Source organism: Centruroides vittatus, unplaced genomic scaffold, assembly GCF_030686945.1.
Source record: "Centruroides vittatus isolate TY-2023 unplaced genomic scaffold, ASM3068694v2 contig_988, whole genome shotgun sequence".
In the NCBI taxonomy this organism is placed as follows: domain Eukaryota; kingdom Metazoa; phylum Arthropoda; class Arachnida; order Scorpiones; family Buthidae; genus Centruroides; species Centruroides vittatus.
In genome coordinates, this window is record NW_027122657.1 from 391,610 (window position 1) to 415,606 (window position 23,997).

At 31.3% G+C, this 23,997-nt stretch overlaps 1 protein-coding gene across 1 annotated transcript in view; it reads right to left on the reverse strand.

Annotated features, from left to right (window-relative positions):
- The window catches only part of LOC136986046 (glucose dehydrogenase [FAD, quinone]-like), a 42,706-nt gene extending 19,124 nt beyond the window's left edge, over positions 1 to 23,582 (reverse strand). Inside the window, exon 1 of the mRNA XM_067283494.1 lies at positions 23,330 to 23,582. Coding sequence (XP_067139595.1) covers positions 23,330 to 23,462 — 133 coding nt within the window. The 5' untranslated portion in view covers positions 23,463 to 23,582. The remainder of the gene's footprint in view (positions 1 to 23,329) is intronic.
- Between the last annotated feature and the right edge of the window lie 415 nt (positions 23,583 to 23,997).

Below are 23,997 nucleotides of genomic sequence, written 5' to 3' on the forward strand. Positions count from 1 at the left end.
CAAAAATAATATAAATAAGAGGAATAATTGCACAGAACTGTTTAATAATAAGTAGGCTATATAATACGAATATATCTATTATTATTCTATATGTGTATTATACACATAATTTTATCTAGGGCATCTCGGGAAAGAATACCCTTAAAGGTTAGAAATTCCTCCCCTAAAGTAGTCCAAGCAAGCACTCATAAAATCTATGGTCGTAAAAATAAATGAATTCATGCTTACAAGTACAGAAGGTCCTGCTAAGCTGAGTGATGTCGATGCTTCAAAAACTGTATGTTGTACTGTACAACATGCATCCAAGAAAAATTCAGCGGACAATTCAAATGTCACGGCCAGATTTCGCATAGCTTTTTTAGAAAACATTACAGTTTCTGTCCTCAATGTGCATCATACTTTAAAACTTACAAATGTCATATAACGTCCTAAATTAATGTCTATAAATCCTTAATAAACCCATTCAAGTAACTTTTATATGGAACTTGCGTTAGAGTGTTTAGGTTCTGTGGGTAACCAGTGTTATACTGTTTACAAAACAATTAAACATTTTCTTTTGTCTCCCTCCATTTCCACAATCCCATTCCCATCTAGATCCAATCCCATCAGAACTTAAAGGCTAGATAAAACGGTAACTTTATAATAAACCTAACCAATAAAATTATACATATACACCTTTCCATATGGGAAAATTGAATATGTTTATGCATTATCCATGGAAGAGAAAGTTTAATTGTTAAAGAAAAATTAAACAGAGAAACGATGCTGTAGAGCAGTGTATTAATAGATTATTGCGAGTTATTAATGTTGTATAATTTAATTATTCATTAAATAAACATTTTTGTCTGCGACGAGTGAATTAATTATTAAGATTGTGTTGAAATATTCTACAATATTACATTTAAAACATTTAAAAGTGTTAGCATATCTTTAATCAAAATTATAAACCAATTAATATAAACGTGAATTATTTATCTAACATTAAAAAAAAATATCCTCAACTATTCACGAGTGAAAGTAAATATAAATTTATATTCTTCCTGTTTTTTTCATATTCAGGATCATGATTTCAGTAAAATGTATTCATTAATGAATACATTTAGTGTGTTATCAACCTCACCTTTTCGTGTATAGTTATAAATATACAGGGTGACAATAATTAACCCGTACAAGTTTTTTGTATCATAAATTTATTAAAGAAATGAAAATTAGCAAAACAACAGCATATAACAGTGACAATACTTTACGTATTAATCAGATATTCAGCCAGTTTCAAAGTGGCCTTCTTTTGCTTTGATGCAGAGCCCCAAATGCGTTTTGAAATTCTCAGCAATGGGCCGCGCTCTTCTGGAGACAGTTTGTCTCACTCCCAGCGCAAGGATTGCTTCAGCGACTCCAAACTTTCATGGCGCTTAGAACAGGCCCTGGCCTCCAAAATGGACCACACACTGTAGTCCATTGGGTTCAGATTCGGCGAGTACGGTGGCCATTCCGCAGACGAGATGAAATCGGGAAAATGAGCCTTGCACACTCCTGAGTCTTCTTTGCCCTGTGTGTCGGTGCCGAGTCCTGCTGAAACGTCCATTTCGCACTGCCAAAATGCTGCTGAGCCCACAGAAGTACCACAGCCTCGAGAATGTCACGGTGGTACATATCTTGATTGATTTTGGCCCCTTGATCGACGAAAACAAGGGGTGTCTTGCCGCTCGCACAAATTCCGCCCCAAACCATGACTGACATTGGATTTTGTGATGTTCGATGACGGCTGAGCGTCCAGGAGCCCCCGCGGACCAGTTCCTGTCGTTTTGATGGTTGTACGGAGAAAAGTTTTTCGTCTGTGAAGAGAATGCACTCCCATTGTCGACCTGCGGCCCGACGCTTGAGTTAACGGGATCTTTGGAGTCTCACGCACTTGTTTTCATTGGTGAGGAGCTGAACCTTTTGGAACTTGTAGGGCTTGAGTATGAGTTCCTTTTTCGCCATTAACCGCACCGATTCGCGATTGATTCTGATCTCACGAGCAATTTTTCTCATGGAGACTTTCGCATGTCAGTCAACTCGCTTTGTGATGATCTTGCGGTTCCTAGACGTGTTGACAGTGCGCTTTCTTCCACGTCCGGGACGGTCACCATTGTGGCCAAGCTCCTTGAATCGCCGAACTGCATTTGAGACTGTCATTTTTGGAACACCGAGCAGACGAACAATTTCACATTGATGCTTTCCTTGCCGGAATAGCTCCAACATTGCACAACATTTGTTCGACACCATTAAAAAAATAAAGAACTAACCCTTATTACATCGAAAGTACATCTACACGGGCAGGAAATCATGGAGAATTAAACAATAGTATGTAAATTGGTGACAGTAAAAAAGTTCAGGTGCAGCATTGCTACAAACTTTGTACGGGTTAATTATTGTCACCCTGTATATTCATATGCTTGACAGATTCGTGATTCATAATCAAAATTGCACTTATATAAAGTTATGTATGTAGTAAGTTACAATTTATCGTGCTTATCGACAATTAATAACTATTTTAGCTACTTCACACAATTGACAACACACCTATAACCGTTATACAGTGTTGATATTGTGAAGTAAGGCGTACTGACTGGAGTGAACTTGAGCTATTCCTTTCCTCAACTTCACTCCAATAATTTCTATTGTAAATTTAAAGTAATTTATTTTAAGAAATCAAACTCGAAATTGGATGAAAATATAGGACTTTTCTAAACCCTTCTAAGGGCTTAGAAAAGTCATATGTTTGGTTTATGCTCGACTGGTGACATCTAAAGATCCTGCATCTAAAAGTCCAGCATCTTCTAAGCATAAGTCTTTGTGCTTAAAAGGCTTAGAAAAGTACTACGCTTGGTTATTATCGAGCTTATTATCATATGCATATTGATAAGAAGTGCTATTTCATCTAAATTAATTGCAGATTAATTATTATCTACAGTATTTATATTAGGAAACAAAGTTTTAAAGATATTTACTGCTTTAATGCATGATTTTTTTTATTTACATTCAGTCTATTTTTTATGTACATTAAAATATTTATAATGTAAAATAAACGAAAAAGTATTGTCTGATAAAAATTCTAAATTTTTAAACTGAATTCCAACGCTACTTCATATTGAAATCTAACTGTATAAAGTTCTAATTTATCTTTAAAAAATCTTGTTTTAATATAAAATAATTAATTTTAAAGTATGTTTTCATCGATAAAATAAAATACTATTTAATAAACGAATAAGTTAGCTTGCTTGACGACAGATGGCGGTATAGATTACTATGAAGTCTTTGAACCATAGAACGCAGCTGCAATGCACGTTTTCTGCACTATATAAATTGAAGAATCTGTCTTAATATAATACAAATTTACTCGTCATATTTGGCATATAAAATTATTCGTATGATACATATATTAATTTTAGTATCGCTTAATAAATAAAATCCGTTTCGGATGGTGTGTTCGAAGTTTATTGGAGGGCAAATGGAGACATCGTTCAAGATCTGAATTAAACAATATTTTTCAATTGTCAAGCTTATGAAATGGTCTATTTGTGTTCTAGGACAAAAAATAATACTAGTAAAGATAATATTACAAAATTAATAATAATCTAGACATTGATTTTGCAATATTTTTAATTGAATATAAAAATAATCTATTGTTAAATGACATTAAAAATATTAAGAAATTTACTTTTAATTATATTATAGAACAATTAATAATTAATAAAATTAATTTTATAATCATAAATATTACGGTTAAATAAAGTTTTATAACGTTTCTAGATCAACTCGTAAGAAATTAAAAATGTTAAAAGAGTGATGGGGAAGATAACGTAACATGTAGTTAATTTATCAAAAGGGTAGATTTATGAGGACTTTCTATGGAAAATTAGCCCCTCTTTAGTTGTTAGACACGTGAAGAAATTCGGGAAACTCCACGTGGCTAGCTCATTAGCCAGGCGCGAACACACGACCAACTCAAAGTGTGAAGTGGTTATATTTACTCGGCTACTGTGGACAGGTTAACACCTAACAGTTTAATTTAAAAGTATAAAAACAAATTAAAAGTTATTTTTTGAGTAAAAAATATTTAGATAAATTATTTCCATTTCTAAGCTTCCTGTGGGCAGACTTCAAGAAGAATCATTCTACTGCTGTATGATGTGCAGTATATCGCATGCATTTTAAGTATGATTTAGCATACTTCCCTTTAAAGTATTTCTAATTTAAAAGGATTAAAAGGTTGCATGAATTAATTAATACCTTTCTTAGTTTCCTAATATATGTCAGTGCAAGATGCAATACAATTGAAGGTATTATGGGAGTTATATGATATATACTTTGATATTTTATTTTATTACATTCTAAAATTGAAAAAATATATTTTTATTGGCTTTATTTCCTTAAATATATATTAAGTGAGATAAACGAGAAGAGTAAATTTAGTAACTAAACAATTATTTTTCCTTAATGTATTAGGCTGAGTTCAGTAAAAAGTTCTCACAATTTTAAAAACTTATTTTTATTGAGCTGATTATGTCAACTCTCTGCATATTAAATATATATATAATTTCTGTATTTATTATTTATATTAAATTAATTTGTACAAAAGAAAAAATATATATATTTAGATACAATTTTCTTATTATTTTAGATATTTTATGCAGAGTAGTTTATTTATACAAGTTAAAAGAGAAAAATTGATAGGAGACTATGAATAGACACATTTCTGTATAAAGATATAAATTGCATGCAAAATGTAATAAAAATAATATTAAAAGATAGCAAAAATTACAGTAAAATTGACCCTCCCTCATATCTCGTTTTACAGGAATTCAATAAATTAATGTTCTATAAAACAAAAAATTTTCTTTTCAAGTATTTTATTACAAAACAAATTACTTGTGGTCACTGTTTTTTTTTATTATTAAAAATATATATAAAAACTTTTGTTATAACTTAGACTCCATTTTAAAAAGATTCGCGGAAATAAATGTAACAACCCATAATTGGAAAAAAATATAATTCTATTTAATTTTTTATTTGCAATTTTATACAAATTACAGTTGCTGTTTTTGTAAATTACGCATTCAAAGTCTATGGTCAAAGACATATCTAAGCCACACCCTGAAATGTAGTTTACAATGAATAGGTCATGTGATAATAAGTAAGAATTATTTGGCAAATGTTGCTACGAACGTGACGTGCAAGTACAACCTTTGTTTCTATAATAACCGTTAAAATGAGGTTACACAACAATAAAATAAAAATCTCTATTATTGAATTGGTCGAAGGTAATTTTTATGGCAAAGTTTTTTTTATATTAGATTACAATATTATAGTCAAACTTTCAATGATGGCCACCTCTAAACGGCGGAAATTTTTTCAGGGATGTTTCCTTTATGCATACAAAATACTTCTAAATAACGGCCATTTTTATGTCCTCGATAGTTGGTCGTATTTATGTACAGTAGTTATAACATTAAAAACTTCAGATGTGTACAATTTTCATTACTCTAATGGGAAGGGCTCGTAACCTACTCTTTGTTGTATTCTACTGTAGAGGCTCCATTATAGGTGCTGACTACCCTTGACTTATGTTCCTCTTGTTTCTCTTATGACCAGACAATTTCACTAGAAATACACCTGTTTTTGACGCAGTACTACAGTATCTAAAGATGTTTTTTTGATCAACTTTCTATTAAAATTTAATATAAATAGGCATGAATGTACCGTAATTGCGGCCAGCATAATTACACTAGTGCTTAGTGCGTTATGGCAGGCCACAATTATACCCATTACGATCGCGTGACCCGCAATGGAATCCATCAGCATGAGTGAAGAATTGAAAATGATGCCCGATTCTTACTATCCATTATAAATTATGGAGTAAAGGATAAATTCAATCCGGATCTCCCCAAGGCGCATTCTAACCAACGCTTCGCTGCACAGCATCCGGGCGACCTGCATTTTATTAACGTATATATTAACAAAGACGTAAGACAAGGATTTAATATCAGGAATGAAATATCGTTTTTAAAATTGAAAATTCTGAAAAAATAATCCATTAAATAGGTTTCTCTTTTTAGTATTTTTAATAAATTCAGTTTAAATCATTGATTAATTTATTGCCAATAGGGGCCGTCCATTAATTAATTATACAGAGTTTGAGCCACCTCCCTCGCTGTTTACTGATATAGATGTAATTTTGGCAAACTTCCTCCCCTTTAATTACGTGTTCATGGACTCCCCCGACATTGAAAAACATGACAAAAATTTTCTGCATATAATTGTTCACACGACTATTAAGTAGGCATAAAATATGCCACGACTAAAACTGCACTAAAAAAAATCTACGTAAACAATGTCTCGACCTTCTTTCTCCCTATCGTGTTCAATAATGAACTTTCACGCCCGCTTTAAACTGCACGCGTAATTAATGTTGGACCGCCCCAGTAAATGAATTTTTAAATTTAAATAAAATATTTTATTTAATATAAAAATAATAAATAATTTAAAATACTTTTTTAAATGTAAATTTTATACATTTTTAAGACAGGGCGATTTTCAAAATGGCTTCAGTTATCACGTAATTGCTTAAATAAATATAAATTTAACACTGTTAATTTTAAATTAAAAATTTAAATAAAAAATGGATTTAGTTATTTTTAATGTGAAAATTATTAAATAAATTAATAAATAATTTATTTTAAAAAGTTTTTATTAATTTATTTAATAAAAGTTTGTAACCATAGATATAAAAAATTCAAATAGTATGCCCTCTGGTGGTGATAATGCTAACAAAGCTATAGAATTAAAAACAGGAATGTACAGAACTAGCGAACAATCGCCCTCTGGTGGCATTAAATTAAATTATATTTTTCAGCTCCAATAACGATTTAAAACGAATTGCGTGTGTATTATTATAACAGTTATTAATTCGTTGTATTAGATTTTAATTGCATTTATTACATAAACAAACGTGTTTAGTCATGCAAAAGCATATTTAAAAATACAAGTTCAAACCGTCTAAAGTTACAAGTATTAGACTACATTAGAAGGTTAATTCGCTTTTACTGATCAAGTGATTAAAAGATATATTTTTTGACAATGACGAGATCTTCCAGTCTGAATAATTCTATAAATCATATATTTGTATGTTATTTGAATTGATAAGAGAATAAAAATCCTTTGCAGTGTTGTAAATTGTTTCAAATTTAATATAAAAATGCTCAATTAATTAAGAATGTAAGGCTGTCGACTCTTAAAGACTGTGATTAAGTAGATTCTAATAAATGGCAGGAAGAACGATGCAATAAATTTATAGAAGACCTGAGTGTTTATAGTGTTGATTGGAATACAATAGTTCTAAACACATTGCAGCAGAGTGTTCACCAGTGGCAAAGCGAATAAAAGCCTTCAAAACGCTGGTATTTGGAGACGAGTTTGCTCCTGATCATCCGTCTGGTCACCTAAAGTTTTCTGGATTTTCTTCATGTGTCTAACATCTAAACAAGGAACACTTTCTCATAAAATTTCTGCCGGGAGGCACCTCCCTTTGGAAGATCGCCTAAGTGTTGCTTTACCTTATCCTATCATTCCATTCCACTACACGAATCAACAGATTAAACAAACTATAGAGCAATAACAGTTGCATAGATGAAAACTAAAACTAAATTTTTTAAAATATTGATAAATAGGGAGATTTTTACAGAAGATTAACGATATTCGTTAATCTTCTTTGAGTACCGATACTGACTACGAGCGCTTGGCCCTTACTGGTTCTTTTGGGAGTTGATTTTATACTACAGAAAAAAATTTATAAAGACTATATTAAAAGCATATTTAAGCATACAAATATACGAATTTGAATTTTAAAACTTCGATCAGATTTTATAGAAACTTTTACTTTATTGGAGACGAACCCGCGATATTTGTTGATAGGTTTAAGGTTGTGACATCTTTGAAGGAATTTAATTTAAGGTTTAGAATAATTTTAAAATTAATGTAAACGGATCATTAGTATTACTAATTTTAATTTTTGACACTATATTGATGTTTGTTTATTTAAAAACACGGGCTAAAGTTGGATTGGATCGATGGAATAAGACAATGCAATACTTGGGCTCTCTGCTGAGAGGGAGGAATTTCTCCCCTTAAATATACTTTTATAACTATATACATTTATAAAAATTATTATTATCTTCTTCATTTATCAAACACATTACAGATTAACTGAATGTATCTTATTAGTACAGTATATCTTAGCATAACCTGAATTTTACATGTAGTACAACAAAAAAATTCCTCAATGACTTCTTTCATACGTTATTACAGAATTTGTTTAATTTTTATTAAAACCAGAATGTCCAATTTACCTTTATCTTTATATGGCTTCTCTATCATAGTTAAATCAATTTTTTCACAGGAAATTTACATACGGTATTAAGTAATTTTTACGAATACGTTTGCCACAAAGTGTGCCATATAAAACACACTCAAAACGTTGGTGTTATACTAAATTTTTTGGGAACCACGTTTGTTATCAGTTGAAGACAACCTATTTAATTATCAACGTGATGTTACAAGATATGCAGAGGCCTATATCTTGTTTTTTATATGTGATTCAATTTTCTTTTTTGCAATATATATAATTGAAGCTCGAACGGCTCGAAGACGTATATAAATGATTCCCAAAAAAGATTATAAGCACAGATAATCCCAAATGTCGTGTATATAATCATTATATTTTTTAACAAAAGACCGTTCTAGAATAAAAGAAAAATAGCATAAAATCTGATAGAAACAGTTCCTGTTCATATGATTTATGTGCTTTACGCAAGCGAACAAAATTACTATATTTATTCGGAATGTTTCCCTTACAAGAGGCATTATTTGAAATAAAAATATAATAATTATTTTGAATCTCTTGAGTAGTGTTTCATCTTCTCAACAGTTAAAGTCGTGCATATATTACACATATTTTATAAAAGTCATGAAAATTTATCCTGTTTATCTCTGAAACAGCATTTCATAACAACATACAAGCATTTAAATTCTAAAACGGAATTCCCTATGACTTCCTTATCTGAAATGTGACACAGTGGATAAACCACTGAACACTGGCAGCCGGTCGCGTGATCACGTGGACTTTTCGGAATTCTTCACATAAATAAGGGCCAGCTTCCTTAGAAGAATTTCCTCAAAAAGCACTCCTTTGTTAGATCTTCATCAAACCAGATCTTATGTTAAATACAATAGTTTCGGATCATTGTGTATGCACTTAATAATTTTAAACTTTTAATGATAATTTTGAGCTTTATTCCTTATAAATATAGTTATTTATATGTTAAAAGCAACACTTTGAACGGTTCCTTCGTTCTATCTAGTAAACCCCTCGTTTTACGACCGATGTACACAACACAGTCTATGGAAAGTGGAACGGCTCGATTTACGACGAGCTTTCTAGGAAACGAATTGGATTATTAAAGCGGGGAATCTACTTAATTATGACATCAATTGCTCGATATCCGTCTCGTTAAATTGACATCCTAGTGACCTAAAAATATATTCGGTGGTTTAATTAGATGATCTTATGATTATGTAATAGCACTACTTTGTAGCAATGTTTTTATATTAAAATTATTAGATAAATGTATAATAAAAATGGATATGCAAATTATTTATTGACATTTTAAATCAAGTATGCTTAAAAACCATCCTGGACAACTTCCCATCAATGGCTGAGTGGATTAAAAAAATTCACTAAATGCGCGGGTTCGTGCACTAACCAACGGGCTGGTCACGACATTTTTTGAGTTTTTTCCCCGCCAAAATAGGGCCAACTTTCCTATAGAAAGTCCTCTAGGGAGTAATAACTTCTTGGTAGATTGCACATGTGTTGCGCTGTCACATCCCATCAAATCATTCTGGAAAACCGTCGTAAAGCGAGTTTTTATATTTTCAAACTCTCCGTGTCTTAAATTGAGATTATGCAATTTAAACTAACTAATATCACATTAAGATGGACAAAAGTAGTATTTAAATGCAAAATCGAAAATTTATATTAGTTGTAAAGCGGGGAGTAAAGCTGGGATGTTAAAGGGAGGGGTTGTAAAACCGGGGTCTGCTGTGTTTTTTAACTATTAGAAGATAATAATAAAAAAAACCAAGAAATTCCAAGAAATAAATAAAAATTTAAGTAAATTATAATGCAATTTTGACAATTACACATTTTTTTTTCGAATATTTACACTAAATAATTTCCAATTATTCTATTTAGCGTAAACATTCTTAAATAATTATAGCTATTATCTTAAATTCTGTATCCATTATATCATTCAAGAAATTTATATTATCATTTAACGCTTATTTACTTATATAGGTTAGTTTTCTGGTGTTTTTCTGTGTATTAACAGTTTCTAAAATACAATAAAAAAAGTAATAAAAACAAAAATAATGCAAGTTTTCAGAAAGTTTTAAATAAAATTATTATAATTATTTACTAAGTAGAAAAAATCGATTTATTAAAATATTCAATCACTTTATTCTATGTTTTTAAGCAAAAACATCTCTTTTCAAGGGAGAAAAACGTGCGAATTGAGTAAATTTTCGGGAATTTGTTGCTAATATTTAATACATAAGCTAAAAAATATGAATAATTGCCTCTTTCAGCTTTATAGAGTGGGCATATCCAACAGATGCTTATGGTGCTGAAGCACTATATTGATACCAAAGCAGTCAGTTTTATTACTTTAAAATAAACATAAATATAAGATCGCTTGACTTCAATTAGGGAAGATTAAGTAATTAAAGCAATTCTAAGGTGATTGAGTAAAAGTCTGTGATAAACGGCACATGTCTTGGTCCCTTTGGATCTGCCTTGAGCAGCACCCATATTCTCAAGATTCTGGAGAATATGGGATATGTTAGTGACTATGTAGGCTTTATCTTCAATAAAAAAAAAAAAAGCTGCAAGACATCAATAAAAAGGCAACAACGCAATATACGCTCACATGCAAAGGAGGATATCTCCTCCTTGGATTCAACACATGGATATCTGCAAAGAAAGGGTGTCTATCAGAAAGACTTTCTATAAAAAACTAGCCCTTATTTAGGTGATAGAGACTTAAAGAAAGGAACAGGAAATAGTGAAGTAATACGGAGAATATAAAATAACAATTTTACTTAACTACACGGTAATAACAAAGAAAACATATTAACGATTCGAGGAAACAAACTCGTAAACGTCGTTTTAAAATACTAATGAAGGTATATGTGCATTTGTTAATGAAGTAAAAAATAAATAAAACATTTCATGTTAATAAAGTACATACAACACTAGAGAAGTGAGGACAACTTTCTAACAGAATTCTGTTAAAAGTCATCCAATCTGCGCTAATAACAATTAGAAAACAAGATATTAATATTGTATTTAAAAAAAATACAGGCTAATTACATTTTGCATATTTAACAAGTCTTTATAATACCGGGGAAACTTCGCGTGGCCAGCCATTTGGTAGGCCATTCAAAATAGAACTGAATAAACTAATGAACAATTCTTAGTTACTGAATGTTAGTTTAGAGAAGATATTTAATAGTAATACTTTACAATTCAAAGTATAGCCTAATGCTATTGAAAACAGGAAATTTGTGCTGTTATTTTACATATTTTAAGAAAAAATTTGACCCCGTTAACAGAAATAAGTTAATCGGAGTGTTAATACAAATAGTTATTTGATACGGGAATCAAATATTTTCTCATAAACTATGCTATAATATAGTATAACAAACTAATTACTCGTAAAATAACTCAAGGGTAGCTTAAATCATCCTACCTTTTCAACTTCCACAAAATATAACAGTAACAGAACTAGTAAAGAATGGAATCATATGTTCAACAAATATGTAAACCATATAAAATATGTTAATGACATTGTCCTAGTAACTGATATAAACTAAGATATAAATAATTTAATGATCAAATTATTTATATGAGGAACTATTCGGATGAAAATAAGTATCAATAAAACTGTGAAAATGATTATCAAAAAATGAGGAAGTGATAAATTTTATTCTTGATGATGAAGAAGAAAAATGTACATATTTAACTTTGTTAATCTCAAATGATCTTAATTCTCTTCAAATAAGATAACATAGAACTGCACTTTTTTATTTTTTAACAATTTTCGTCCTATGGGCATTAAGCAGGTATTTTATCAGGCCCATTGTGGGCCTAGCCGAACCCGGATAGTGAGAAGGAGGTCTGAAACATCCGAGACAAACCATCAGTGAAGATTTAGGAAAGACCAAAAATAAAAGTTCGAGTGAAGCTTTTTAAGGCAGCAGAAATTTGAAGTTCAGCAGAAAGGTTCTCGTGCTATATGTGTTTCCTATTCTTTTTGAGTTTCCGCCAAACGATAACATCACAAAGATTGTATGGCTTATTAACAAATAACTGAGAAAATTTATATACAGAACTAATGTATCATTTATAAAGGTGGCAAAACCCCATCACGCTAAACTGATGTCTTGAAAACTAAGTCACGCAGGAGAAGGGATGTCACGTCAATTCAGTAGGCTTGAAGACCTTGCTGGAGAGGAACCCAGGCTCTCCATCTAGAATATCTTCTGAAATCCACTACAAGCTCTTCGCACTGCTCAAGATTTCTAAATTGATCGAGAGTCCATCTCCTTCACAAAAGACCCACAGTTTCTTCCGACCCTCCGTTCCTGTTTCCACCTTACCCTTTCCGAAGCTTAACCTCTCTCTCTCTCATCTGTCCCAAGCTCTATCTCCCCTTCCGCCAAAACGGAAGGCGATGAGGTGGTCCGAAGTTGGAATCACGTGACCACGAATTAACGTGAGTAGCCGCCAAAAAAGAAATACGCCGCGTTTAAATGGGTACGCACTTAGCCCAGCCACAGGCTCTCCTTCATTACCTTTTCTTGGGGTTTTCGACCCACGGATTCGGATCCCGTAGAGCAATAGGCTAACGCCTTAATCGCTTAGGATGAATAGATGGATTGATGAGATAAGGCAACTCAATACGTGGGGGATTTGCCAAGGAGGAAGCCATTCGAAGAGAGACAGGCCTATTCAAGAGTTAAACTAGCAGGGATTAATATAGAGTAATATCATACAAAAGGCACTTACGATATTATAAACATATTTAAAAAAAGCGTGAAGATCACCAAGATTCCTTTTATAAATAGAGATTTTTTAATTTTTATATAGAAAGATGAACTTGTGAATGAAACGGTAGAGACAAAACAGGTTACAAATTATTCATACGTACAGTACAGACGACTTTTCAGACGTTAAAACAAGATTGATTCCGAAGACGTCTTCGGAATCAATAAAGCATACAATTTTATTATTAAAATTCTTTTAATATGAATTTATTAATAGAATTTCTAGTAAAGAGAAGAATAAACTTATCAAGTACAATTTCTTATAAGAGTGCTTGTATTAATGTTTCTCAAGTTTGTTTATAAATTTAAAGTAATTAAATTAAATAGAATTGTAGAGGAGTATTGTTAAATAAATAAGAAAAAATAGTGTCGAGAGATCAAGAATGAATATAAAAGAATAATTTTATAGTTAATTCGTGAAAAAAAAATCCTTAATTTTTATATTTCATTGTCTGACTTTTGTTTCCTTTGCATATCGGAAAGGAAAGAATAGTTTATTGTTTATTTGTCCGAGAGGGTGGGCCAAAATTAGTTAACAATTATTTAAATATTTAATCATATTTTTTTTCACCAATTTTATGGAAGAAAAACAAAATGTTTTAAACTCAGTTTATGATTGCTATTTACAACTGTATCTGGAACACACAAAATAATACGCGGGTTTTTTCACGTGCCTAATACCTAAATAGGCATCGATTTCCTCCCGGGAGGTGTCTAACACCTAAATATGGCCAATTTTCCATACAAAGTCGTCCCGTGAGGCACTCCCTCTTGCTATATTGCCCATGTGTTGCGTTGTCATATCCCATTAATTCAAATTCAATTCTAATCTCACACTGAAAGAATAACTTTTAAGATGATAAACTATTAAAATATTTAGTCTCTTCTTCTCAACTCTTGTAGATCATTTATACATCAATTTTTATTTATTTATTTATTGATACTCTTTACGCCCTGTGAGGCCTTTTTCCAGGCCCATCGTGGGTTGCGCAGGCCCACAATGGGGTGGCCGAGTGACGAAGGACGGGTCCGACATTTTTATACGTAATTTTACAAATGGGAGAAATAACTCGATTGAAAATCATATAATTTTCAATTTTAAGCATATTTCTCTATGATATATTTAAACTCTTATGCACGGGTAGAAAATGAGAAAAGTGAGGAGCGCGATCACAAATATCTTCCCTCTCTGAATGCAGTAAAATGATATAAAGACAAGCAGTAAATAAATAAAAAATAGATTTTTTACTATTATTCAACAGTAATTTTAATTTTTATTACTTGTTTTTTGTATAAAATAATAAATTTTGAGGCCTCTTAGGGTTGCCACCTGTCTAGGTTTGACCCGGAGTCTCCGGTTTTTAAAGGATTACGTGTCTAACATCATCTCCGTGTCTAACCTAACTGTCAAACCTCTTACGTGTCTAACCTCCGTGTCATACGGTCATAAAAAAGTGGAGATCCTACGTTTCTTTAAGTCCAAAAACACCTCCAAATTGTCTGCTAGACCTCTTCACATATATCTGATCTTGAATAGAATAAAAATACTCAAATAATTGAAAAAGAATTCATAAATCAAGTGTTACATCCACGCAAACTGGTGTTGATATATAACCCTTGATAGGCTCAAGAATCCAGACCATAGAATTAGAATGAATTAAATATAAAGATCAAATTTATTATTTTATAAAAAAAATTAATAAAAAATAAAGTCTTTATATTCTTTAAAATTATTTTTTATTTTATTAAAAAGGATAAGTTTTAGTTAGGAAGGAGCATAAATGTCTACTTAACAATATTTCATCACTTCCTAACACAAGATCAAACGCAATTAAATTATGTTAAAAATAATAAATTACCATAAAATTTAAATTATTTTAAAAGGAATTAAATTAAAATTAATGATACTAAATGTAATTAAACAACTCTTAAGCATAATTAAATAAATGAGATCAAAGAAGATTTTATCTTATTCATTCTAATTTCAACTTAACCTAAACCCAGATAGATTACATTTATTTTTGTATATTTATATCTAAATTTAAGTTTCAAACGAATTAAATCAAGAAAAAACTAAACATAAATAATTAAAAAATTCTTTTTTTTAAAAAAAATAGCTTAAATTAACCGAAACAAATTGGCATAAAATCGTATATTTAATGGTATTTTATGCACTATTTAGAATCGTTACAAGCTTATTTTTCTGCTAATTTCTTAATTTTTAATTAAGAAAACGTGTGTACAAATTTTTTAAATATGACTACTATCGAACCTCGATTTAGCGCCAACAATTGGCACTAAATCGAGTGTGGCGCTAAACTGAAGTACACAAAAAAGTTCAAGTTTGAGATTTTGGTGATAGCGACGTTATTTGCAATGCAAAACAGTTTAGTAGTTAATTTACTGAAGAGTTCTCTAATATTTATGGGAAAAATCCCTTCATAAAAAAATGAAGGAATTTTTAAACTGACTTTTAGGCTACATTATATTTTCCCAACAAATTAAACAATAATAATAAATATTATATTAAATTTAAATGTTAATTCTTTATTATTTATGCGTATTTACAGCTTTTTTGTTATTTTTATTGATGAAACCGATTTTAGAAAATGATGAATGTTTAACTATTTTGAAATCATCATAGACTAAATAATAATTTATTGGTTCTATCAAGTTATAAATATTCATAGACAGTAAAGATTTAATTTAATATAAAATATATTCCTTAATTTTAATATAGATAAATATATCTTCAATAATAATAAAAAGATGCGTGATTTGACAAACATCGGTAGTTCTATGCGAAATCTACGTGATAACGAGTAATAAAGAAGAAAAGAAATTGATTGGTTGTGCGTTCTTAACGGGTAATTGCTAAGAATAATTATAAAGAGGTAAGTGCCATCGAATTTTTAAAAAAAAAGTAAGATTAACATGCAATTAAATAATAAATGGATGCATATTTTTCTATTATTTTCTTCTGTATTAAGCCACTTTAAACTATTTAAAAGATGGTTTAAACCCGGCCTGGCCGGCCCGTCACGTTAAATTGTGTGGCCCGCTAAGCGATATTATATATCTATTAAAACTTTTGTTTCCCGTTATGTGTATACCAAAACAATTAAATAAATGAAAATTTGCGTGTGTCATTGTTATAATTCGCAAGTGCTAGTACGAACTCTTGGTATAACAATAAAATCTTATTCACTTTGTATTTGTTTTACTTTTTTAAAAGCATGTTTGCCTAAATTGTGGCCCACCGTAATGTTACGCGTGATCAAAGTGGCCACGAAACAATTTGGGTTGGCCAGGCCTGGTTTAAACCATTCAGAGACGTAAATTAGTAGTCATGCACACGGGGACAGTTTTGGAAATTTAATCAGCCATTTTAGAAAAATTAAAAAATTGAATTGTATGTATTTTGTACACATAATTCAATTTTTATGTTATTACAAACCTAGTTATATGTAATTTCTCACCCTTTCTAATTGCCTGTTTTTTACTTAGGACACGATCTATATACGGGTCCCTGTTAACAGTTATCCAATTCCGTATTTCTTATTAGTGGCCGTCAACCGATATAACAATATACGCATTACGCATTAGGTCAGTTATGTTGACGATGACCTAGCTGTTTACTATTATGACGTCATCTACGATATCCCATTTTTTATTAGGTGTTTTCAGGGGGGTTACACGACTCTTCTGCAACCTCAAAAGCTTCAAACGTTTCGTTTCCAATTCTACTTGCACCCTTTGCTAATTGTTCAAATTGTTAATAATCTCTTTGTAATTAAATTAATTGAGAAAAAAAAAATCATGATTTGAATGTAACAAATGTACTGTACTTACACACTTGTATATAAGCCTACACCTCTTCAAGCAACATTTTACAGTAGTACAGAAGTAAATGGGTTTTATATCCCCTAATTCCGGTCCTAATTATGCCACTGATGACTGGCGTAACTAGTATATTGTATATTTTATTCCATATAAAACATTTCTTTAAGCAAGTATCTAGTGTAATAAAATAACATAGTAACAATAATATAAACGTGTACAAGAAGGGAGTGAGTCATCGGAAGATGAGGAAAGACAAATGGAAAGTAGACATAATATGGGGAAGAGGGGTAGAAACGGGTTTAAAGAACTGATAGATGAGACTGAAAGAGAGTCAACTGTGTCACAACACGTGACTTGAGAAGAAAGTGAGCCTCAAAGACAGTAGTGATGCAAATAGTGTGACTGACCTCTAGGGTGATGCACTTGACGTCAGCTAGTGTTGACGTTGACAGACGTAAAAGGGGAAGTGTTGACGAAACACAATGAGTAGAGATCCAAAATTGTCTGAATTGAAAACGGCGCCATTTACTACTCTAGCGGTCGTAATTTTGCCCACCTCTTAACAAGAACAAGAATGATAAAATATTTGAAGAATTTCTTATGAATAATTATTTTAAAATTGTTATATTAGTGAGAAAAATTCAGGAAAAACGAATTTAATCTCGTAATGTGAATGAATGTCTCTTTAATCCGAATAAATAAATCCGGTAGACTTCCTCACAGCTATCTGATAGCTGAAGATAGCTGTGAGGAAGTCTACCGGATTTATTTATTCGGATTAAAGAGACATTCATTCACATTACGTATATACAGCTACCATTGAGAAGAATTTAATCTCATTATAAACAGGTCTTTGAAGTACTGTTACAAATGGTATATACAGTGTATACCTAGGCTATACATATGTGTGTGTATGTATGTATTTGTTTGCATTTGTGTTTCTGTAAGTGTGTATGTTGTATGTATAACATATATATTCTATTCTTATTCATAGAGCAGGAATTGAAGATGCATTGCATATGATTAATAATTGTAGCATCTCACAAATATATTTTACAACATGCCAGACTGAATACAAGCCAACACATTAACGATAAAATGCTCATTTTTGTTTCTAGATAAAATTTAAATATACCGGATTTTATAAATTCATATTTGCAATTACTAGTTTTAGAAATTTATATGTATTTGGTCAAGCAAATCTGTTGATTGGTAGAGCGCGACATACGACCACGTGAACCCATCGAACTGTGATGTGTCACGCGTACAAACTTACTTGTTTACATGAAAATTCGTTTATCTTTCTTCCAGAGTGTGTAAATATTTTAATAATTTATAAATGTAAAGATTTGAATCTTAAAATTAAGTATGTTTACTTTAAGAGAGTTCCCAAAATTTTTACTTTTCGTAAGAAATTGATGAACGTTACTCGTATATTATTATTATTATTATTTTTGAAATTCTTATGAAGTCAAGCGATGAAATTTGAATTTTTCGTCTGAAAATTTATAATAAATAACTAAATTTAAAATAATTTATTAAATATTTATATAGATTTCTTGTAAATGAAAGATATATTCATTCATAACTTAAAAACTGAACTTTAAGAATTGAATATATTTAATTAATAATTGATTAGTTGCTTTGGTACATTATTTAGTGTTTGTTTAGTTAATTATTAATTAAAGATAAGTTCCTAATTAATATAACGAAAGTAAACATGATCCAAATAGAATTGATGGAATAAGACGAGGCCACACATGGACAATCTGCCAAGAGGGATGCTTCCTGAGAGGATTTTCTACCCCTATTTGGGAGTTACAAACATGAAAAACCCGGAAAACTCGCATTGGAGAGGAGTGAACCCGCGAGTAATTACCAGTGTTCAGGAATTTTATCCACTTTATAAGAAAAAATTTCGGTAAACTGCACGTGAACAGCTGTTAGCGAGGAGCGAACCCAAGAGCAGTGTTCAGGTCGTAGGTTCGCTCTGCCACTAGTGGACAAGGCTTGAAAAAAGAATAACAGGTAAATCAATAATGAAAATACATATAATTTAAAAAACACTTGTGTAAATATATTTATAGAAATATGCAAATTGTTTTACGAGATTCAATAGGAGGATTTCTAGCGAGGAAATTAGAATTATTTTCTTCTTTTCACACATTTTCTTGAAAACAATAACAAAATTACTTTTTGAAATTTAATACATAAATTAGATAAATTTTTATATATAATTTAATTTAAAGACCCATTTTAAACCTTATTGAAAAACGTAATTTTATTTATACTGACCCAATGACAGTGTTTATATCAAGGCTAGTCGTCGTCGTATATTTTAAAACTAGTCGTGGTGTAGGCAATTTATAGGGTAATGGGGATAGGTCACGATAGACTTTTATTTATTAATTCAAAAACAAATATGTTAATTGTATATATGTCAACTTGTTTTTATGGCTACAAACTAGTAAGGTGTACTTTTTCTGAGATTTAATCAAACGCTTTTATAGATTTTATACTGTTAAATACATTACTATGAGCCTAAATAAAGGTATTTATAGGTTTTGGGGTTGTATTTCATTGTGGTTAACTAAGCCGTCTGCTGTTCTCGATCCTCTCAGTCTTATAATTTCAATGATTTTTGTAGTCCTTTATCATCGATATTCTAAAACTGAATGAAACAATAAATCTTTTAAGTCATTTCTATAAACTTATCGCCGTTATTAGCTAAAATAACTGTATATAAAGTTACATTGTTCTCTTGGTCTGATTTTCTTTGCCTCGAGATTAAATTCGACTCCCATTAATTTGAGACTTTGTCATGTTCCCAGGGACTTGTCATAAGTTCTAAGCACAATATTATACAATTATAGATGAGTTTTATATTACATGTAACTAAACCAAACATGCTTCTTTTATAATATAAACTACTGTTTAGTAAAGCAAAATTAATTGAAATATGTAACTTACTCATGTAGAGCCTAACTTGAAATGTACAGTACTTACATGAATAAATTAAAGTTATATCGGGTGATAATAATTGATGTATATCCCTGTTCAACGCTATCTTGGGAGTCAAAATGCAACTAAATTTGATATAGTGACATTTCAGGACAAAACATATTAGTAACAAAACCTCGCTATTTTGACACTTTCGGAGCGGCTAGCAACGAACATGGTATACAAAGACCTTAGCGATGCAGAGAATAATACTCAATGTGGTTCCCATTCTAAACGTGTAAAACCTGAAGGCGATTAGCAATGTGTTCAACGGCAAACCGTAATTAATTCTCTGTGATGTTTCTTACGTGCAGAGCGATATTGTCTTTTAAAATTGCCAAATTTGCAAAATATCTTCGATAAACCACACTCTTTAAGTCCCGCCAGAGGTAAAATTTACAATTGCGTTTGAGATACAAATCGCGAAAAGTGTCTCAGTGATGAGTTTTGATACCGTCCTGCAATTTAGTATGGTGACGTTTCAGAACAGTGTCAAAACTCGCCACTGTTGGCACTTTTGGTGCTTGGATCTTTGGATCTTCATCTTTGGCTCACCGTTGATGTTATCCAGAGAGATATTTATATGAATACTTTAATTGTAATCACCCAGTATATAATAATATAATATAGTAAATTTACCAGTAAATTCTCATTACATTCAAATTTTTGATGCCCGATAGAGATATATATATATGCTCTCTCTCTCTCTCTCTATTTATAATGGAATAATATTAAACATACGCCTAAATGCAGTTTCTTCACTAACCTTATCTACAGCATACCTTTACATATATTTCTTTTATGTTTTACTTCTGTTCTATGTATTTTCTAATAGCTTTACAAATGCATTGAACAGAGTTTTCATTGTTTCATTTAGATAGGAACGTCTTTAATCAAGATTAAAATGTAGCATGGTTGTAATCCTTTTTTCCACATGCTTTATCTCTCTTTAGCATATTATGCTCATCATTATCAACGAGGAAGATAAGATATGGTAAAAAAAAAACACTACTTGAAACTAGATTATAACTTGTGGCCTAGTCCTTCCTCTTACATGAAATATGAGTCCCTAAGGTATAGTTTATTTGGTTTATTGTCGCCATGCTGTCGTATTTATTGATCCATCTTTATACCTAGATACATAACGGTGTATAGGGAATACCTTGAACTTTGTATAAGGCAAACTATATATTTCTGTTTGACAATATAAGTTTAAGTATCTTAAGTAAAACGTAATTAATTTTATTATAATCTTAATAAGACTAATTATCTGATTAGAACATTTTTAAACTTTAGTTTTGAGGTTGAATAATTTAAATAAGATGTTTTTATCCGGAAATATCAACTATTCGTGATCACATAACTATGTTGAAAGAACTAGTTTGCTTGAAGAAATAATGAGGTTTCGTTCGGAAGCATTCTCTAAAATAACAATAGCAGTTCTTTTCCCCCAAAAAAAGAAAAAGGTATTCTTTAATCTATTGAAAATTCTGATAGTTTTGCAAGAAAAAAACATTAATGTATTTGTATAATAGTATATAAAATTAGCCTAGTAAGTGGTATTTTATTTCTCTGTCTAACAATGGCAAAGGTAAATACACTTCAGAAAATTGTTGAAAATTTAATTAGTGGTCCCTTCAAAGATAATTTCTTTTATTAGTTGAAAAAATTCGTAAAGTAAACTCGAAACTAACCGCTTCAAACTGAAGTTAGTTTCATAAGGAAGAACGAGAAACTCTTAAAAAAAGATCATATCACTTTCTCGTAGTAGTACGCTAATTTAATTTATAAACGTTGAAAAATAGCATTTTTTTTTATAACCTGGAATCGAGTAGGATGAGAAGAAGAATGGATCCAAGTAACCTGTATCGTAGAGAAACGAGAAACACAGGAAACGTGTAAGAAAAACTGTCTTCCTGCTCGCTAATAAACTCCTATTGAGCAACGTTACATCGCAAATTTTCTATGCATTTTCCAAGCGTAACATTTTCTTATTTCCTTCGTTTGACTTTGTAATAAGTAAAAACATTATCGAGCAGTTACGCCCGCTGATTTTCATTTGTGTGTCAAGTTATAGCGACCTTCACCAGCATAATTATGACGACCGAAGCAGAACACGTGCAAAAATTTACCCTTCCGCTGTTTTCACTCGATTATTACGTATACAAATTATTATTTTTTCTTCGCAAAAACGTCATTTGAATCGATCGTAAATGGGAAAATGCAAATTGTATTCGTGTCTTTGAGGAAATTCCGGTTTTATAAGAACTTCGTGAAGAGAGTTTACACAGAAGTTCATGTAAGTCACGTTATGGCGAAAAAAATTATTCTCTATGAAATCTACGTAACCGACTAATGACGTAGCGTTACGGTAACAAATAAGCGCTCTTAAAACAAAAAATATACGTAAATTTTTTCACTGATAATGCTTACAACGTGCGCTATTTTCGTGTGTTAGTGTCGCAGTGTGCTACTCCACCCCTTATCACAGGTTACTACTTGGCTAAAACTCTTTGTTTATCGCATTTTATGGGGCTTACATCGTGACTAAATTATCCAGAACACTCCATTTCATAAGGGAAAAATGCTCTGATACAAATTTGAATTGAACGAATCGTAATTCTTCTCTATACAAAGGCTTGTCACTGACAATTATAACAGTAGGAATCGTCTAAATTACATTTTTTCCAAATGGCTGATTTTCACTCTGTTAGATAATTTCTTTAACGAAGTTAAAAATAACCATCGAGCGCGTACTTGGGAAGCGTGAACGTTTACGTGACGTCACGAAAGTGGAATTTCTCACCGTCTTTCCTAAACTGTACGAAGCCGAACGGAAATTATACAGTAAATTGAATTAAAAACCTATTTTATTTCATAATTTTCCTTACTTTATTGATGAAAATAATTGTCTCCTTTCGTTTCTACTTTCAAAAAATTTATTTTAAAAATTAAAAAGAAAAAAAAGGTCGATTGAATGTGCCTACATCAATTGATTGCTACCCTCCCAAGTAGAATTTAACCTACATATTTGCATTTTTTAAATACATTTTCGGTTGATTTTTTCTTAATTTCATACAGCTCGAGATCGATTTTGACGATAAAAACATAAATATTTTCCATTTAAACTTAATACTAAATCTACAACAGGCAATTTATACCCCGAATATGCATTGGCCTTCCGAAAACTGTTCGATAACCAACCTTAATTAGAATTACGCCGAAAAATCTTCCCCGTCTTTACTATATAACTTAATTAAGAAATGAATAAAGGACTTACCAATTATATAATCGTATTCATAATCCCAAGTTTCGGTGCTCAAAGGTACGCTCCATTCCGACACGTGTAGGTAAATAATAGCAGCTAGTGGTACTATAGAAGGTATGAAAGTCGATAGACTAGGTATAGGCATACTTGTCACATTGGACACTGCACGAGAGCACGCTTTTGGCAAGAATACAGTGACGAAGGAACCATTACGGATATACGACGAGGCACGTCGACCTCGGAATCAGACGAACACCTAACTAAGAAGACGAGAACCGTACCTTGAACTTGACCGACAGGTACAGATACATCGACGTCAGGTTAAAACCTGTTTGCTAACCCCCGGGCTATTTATGTAAGACTGATCGAAAAGGAAAGATCGTCAGAGTTTCCATTAATACTCGTCTTTCGGATATAAACTGAATCGTTGTCAAGGTATATAACGAGGACACGCGTGACCGACGTCACGTAAAACCGACTTCTATAATCCACGCGGTGCGAATCCACATTTACTGTAACCGCAACAACACCAGTGTTGATAACACTTTACACTTTTACAGTTATACGATATTAGTTTACGAAGTTTTTTGTACTTGGGGGCTGAGTATTGGTGCTTTATGGCTTCATGGGGCTCGGGCAAAGTTGAATTACTGTACAGTGTTGACTTCAGAAATTTTTCT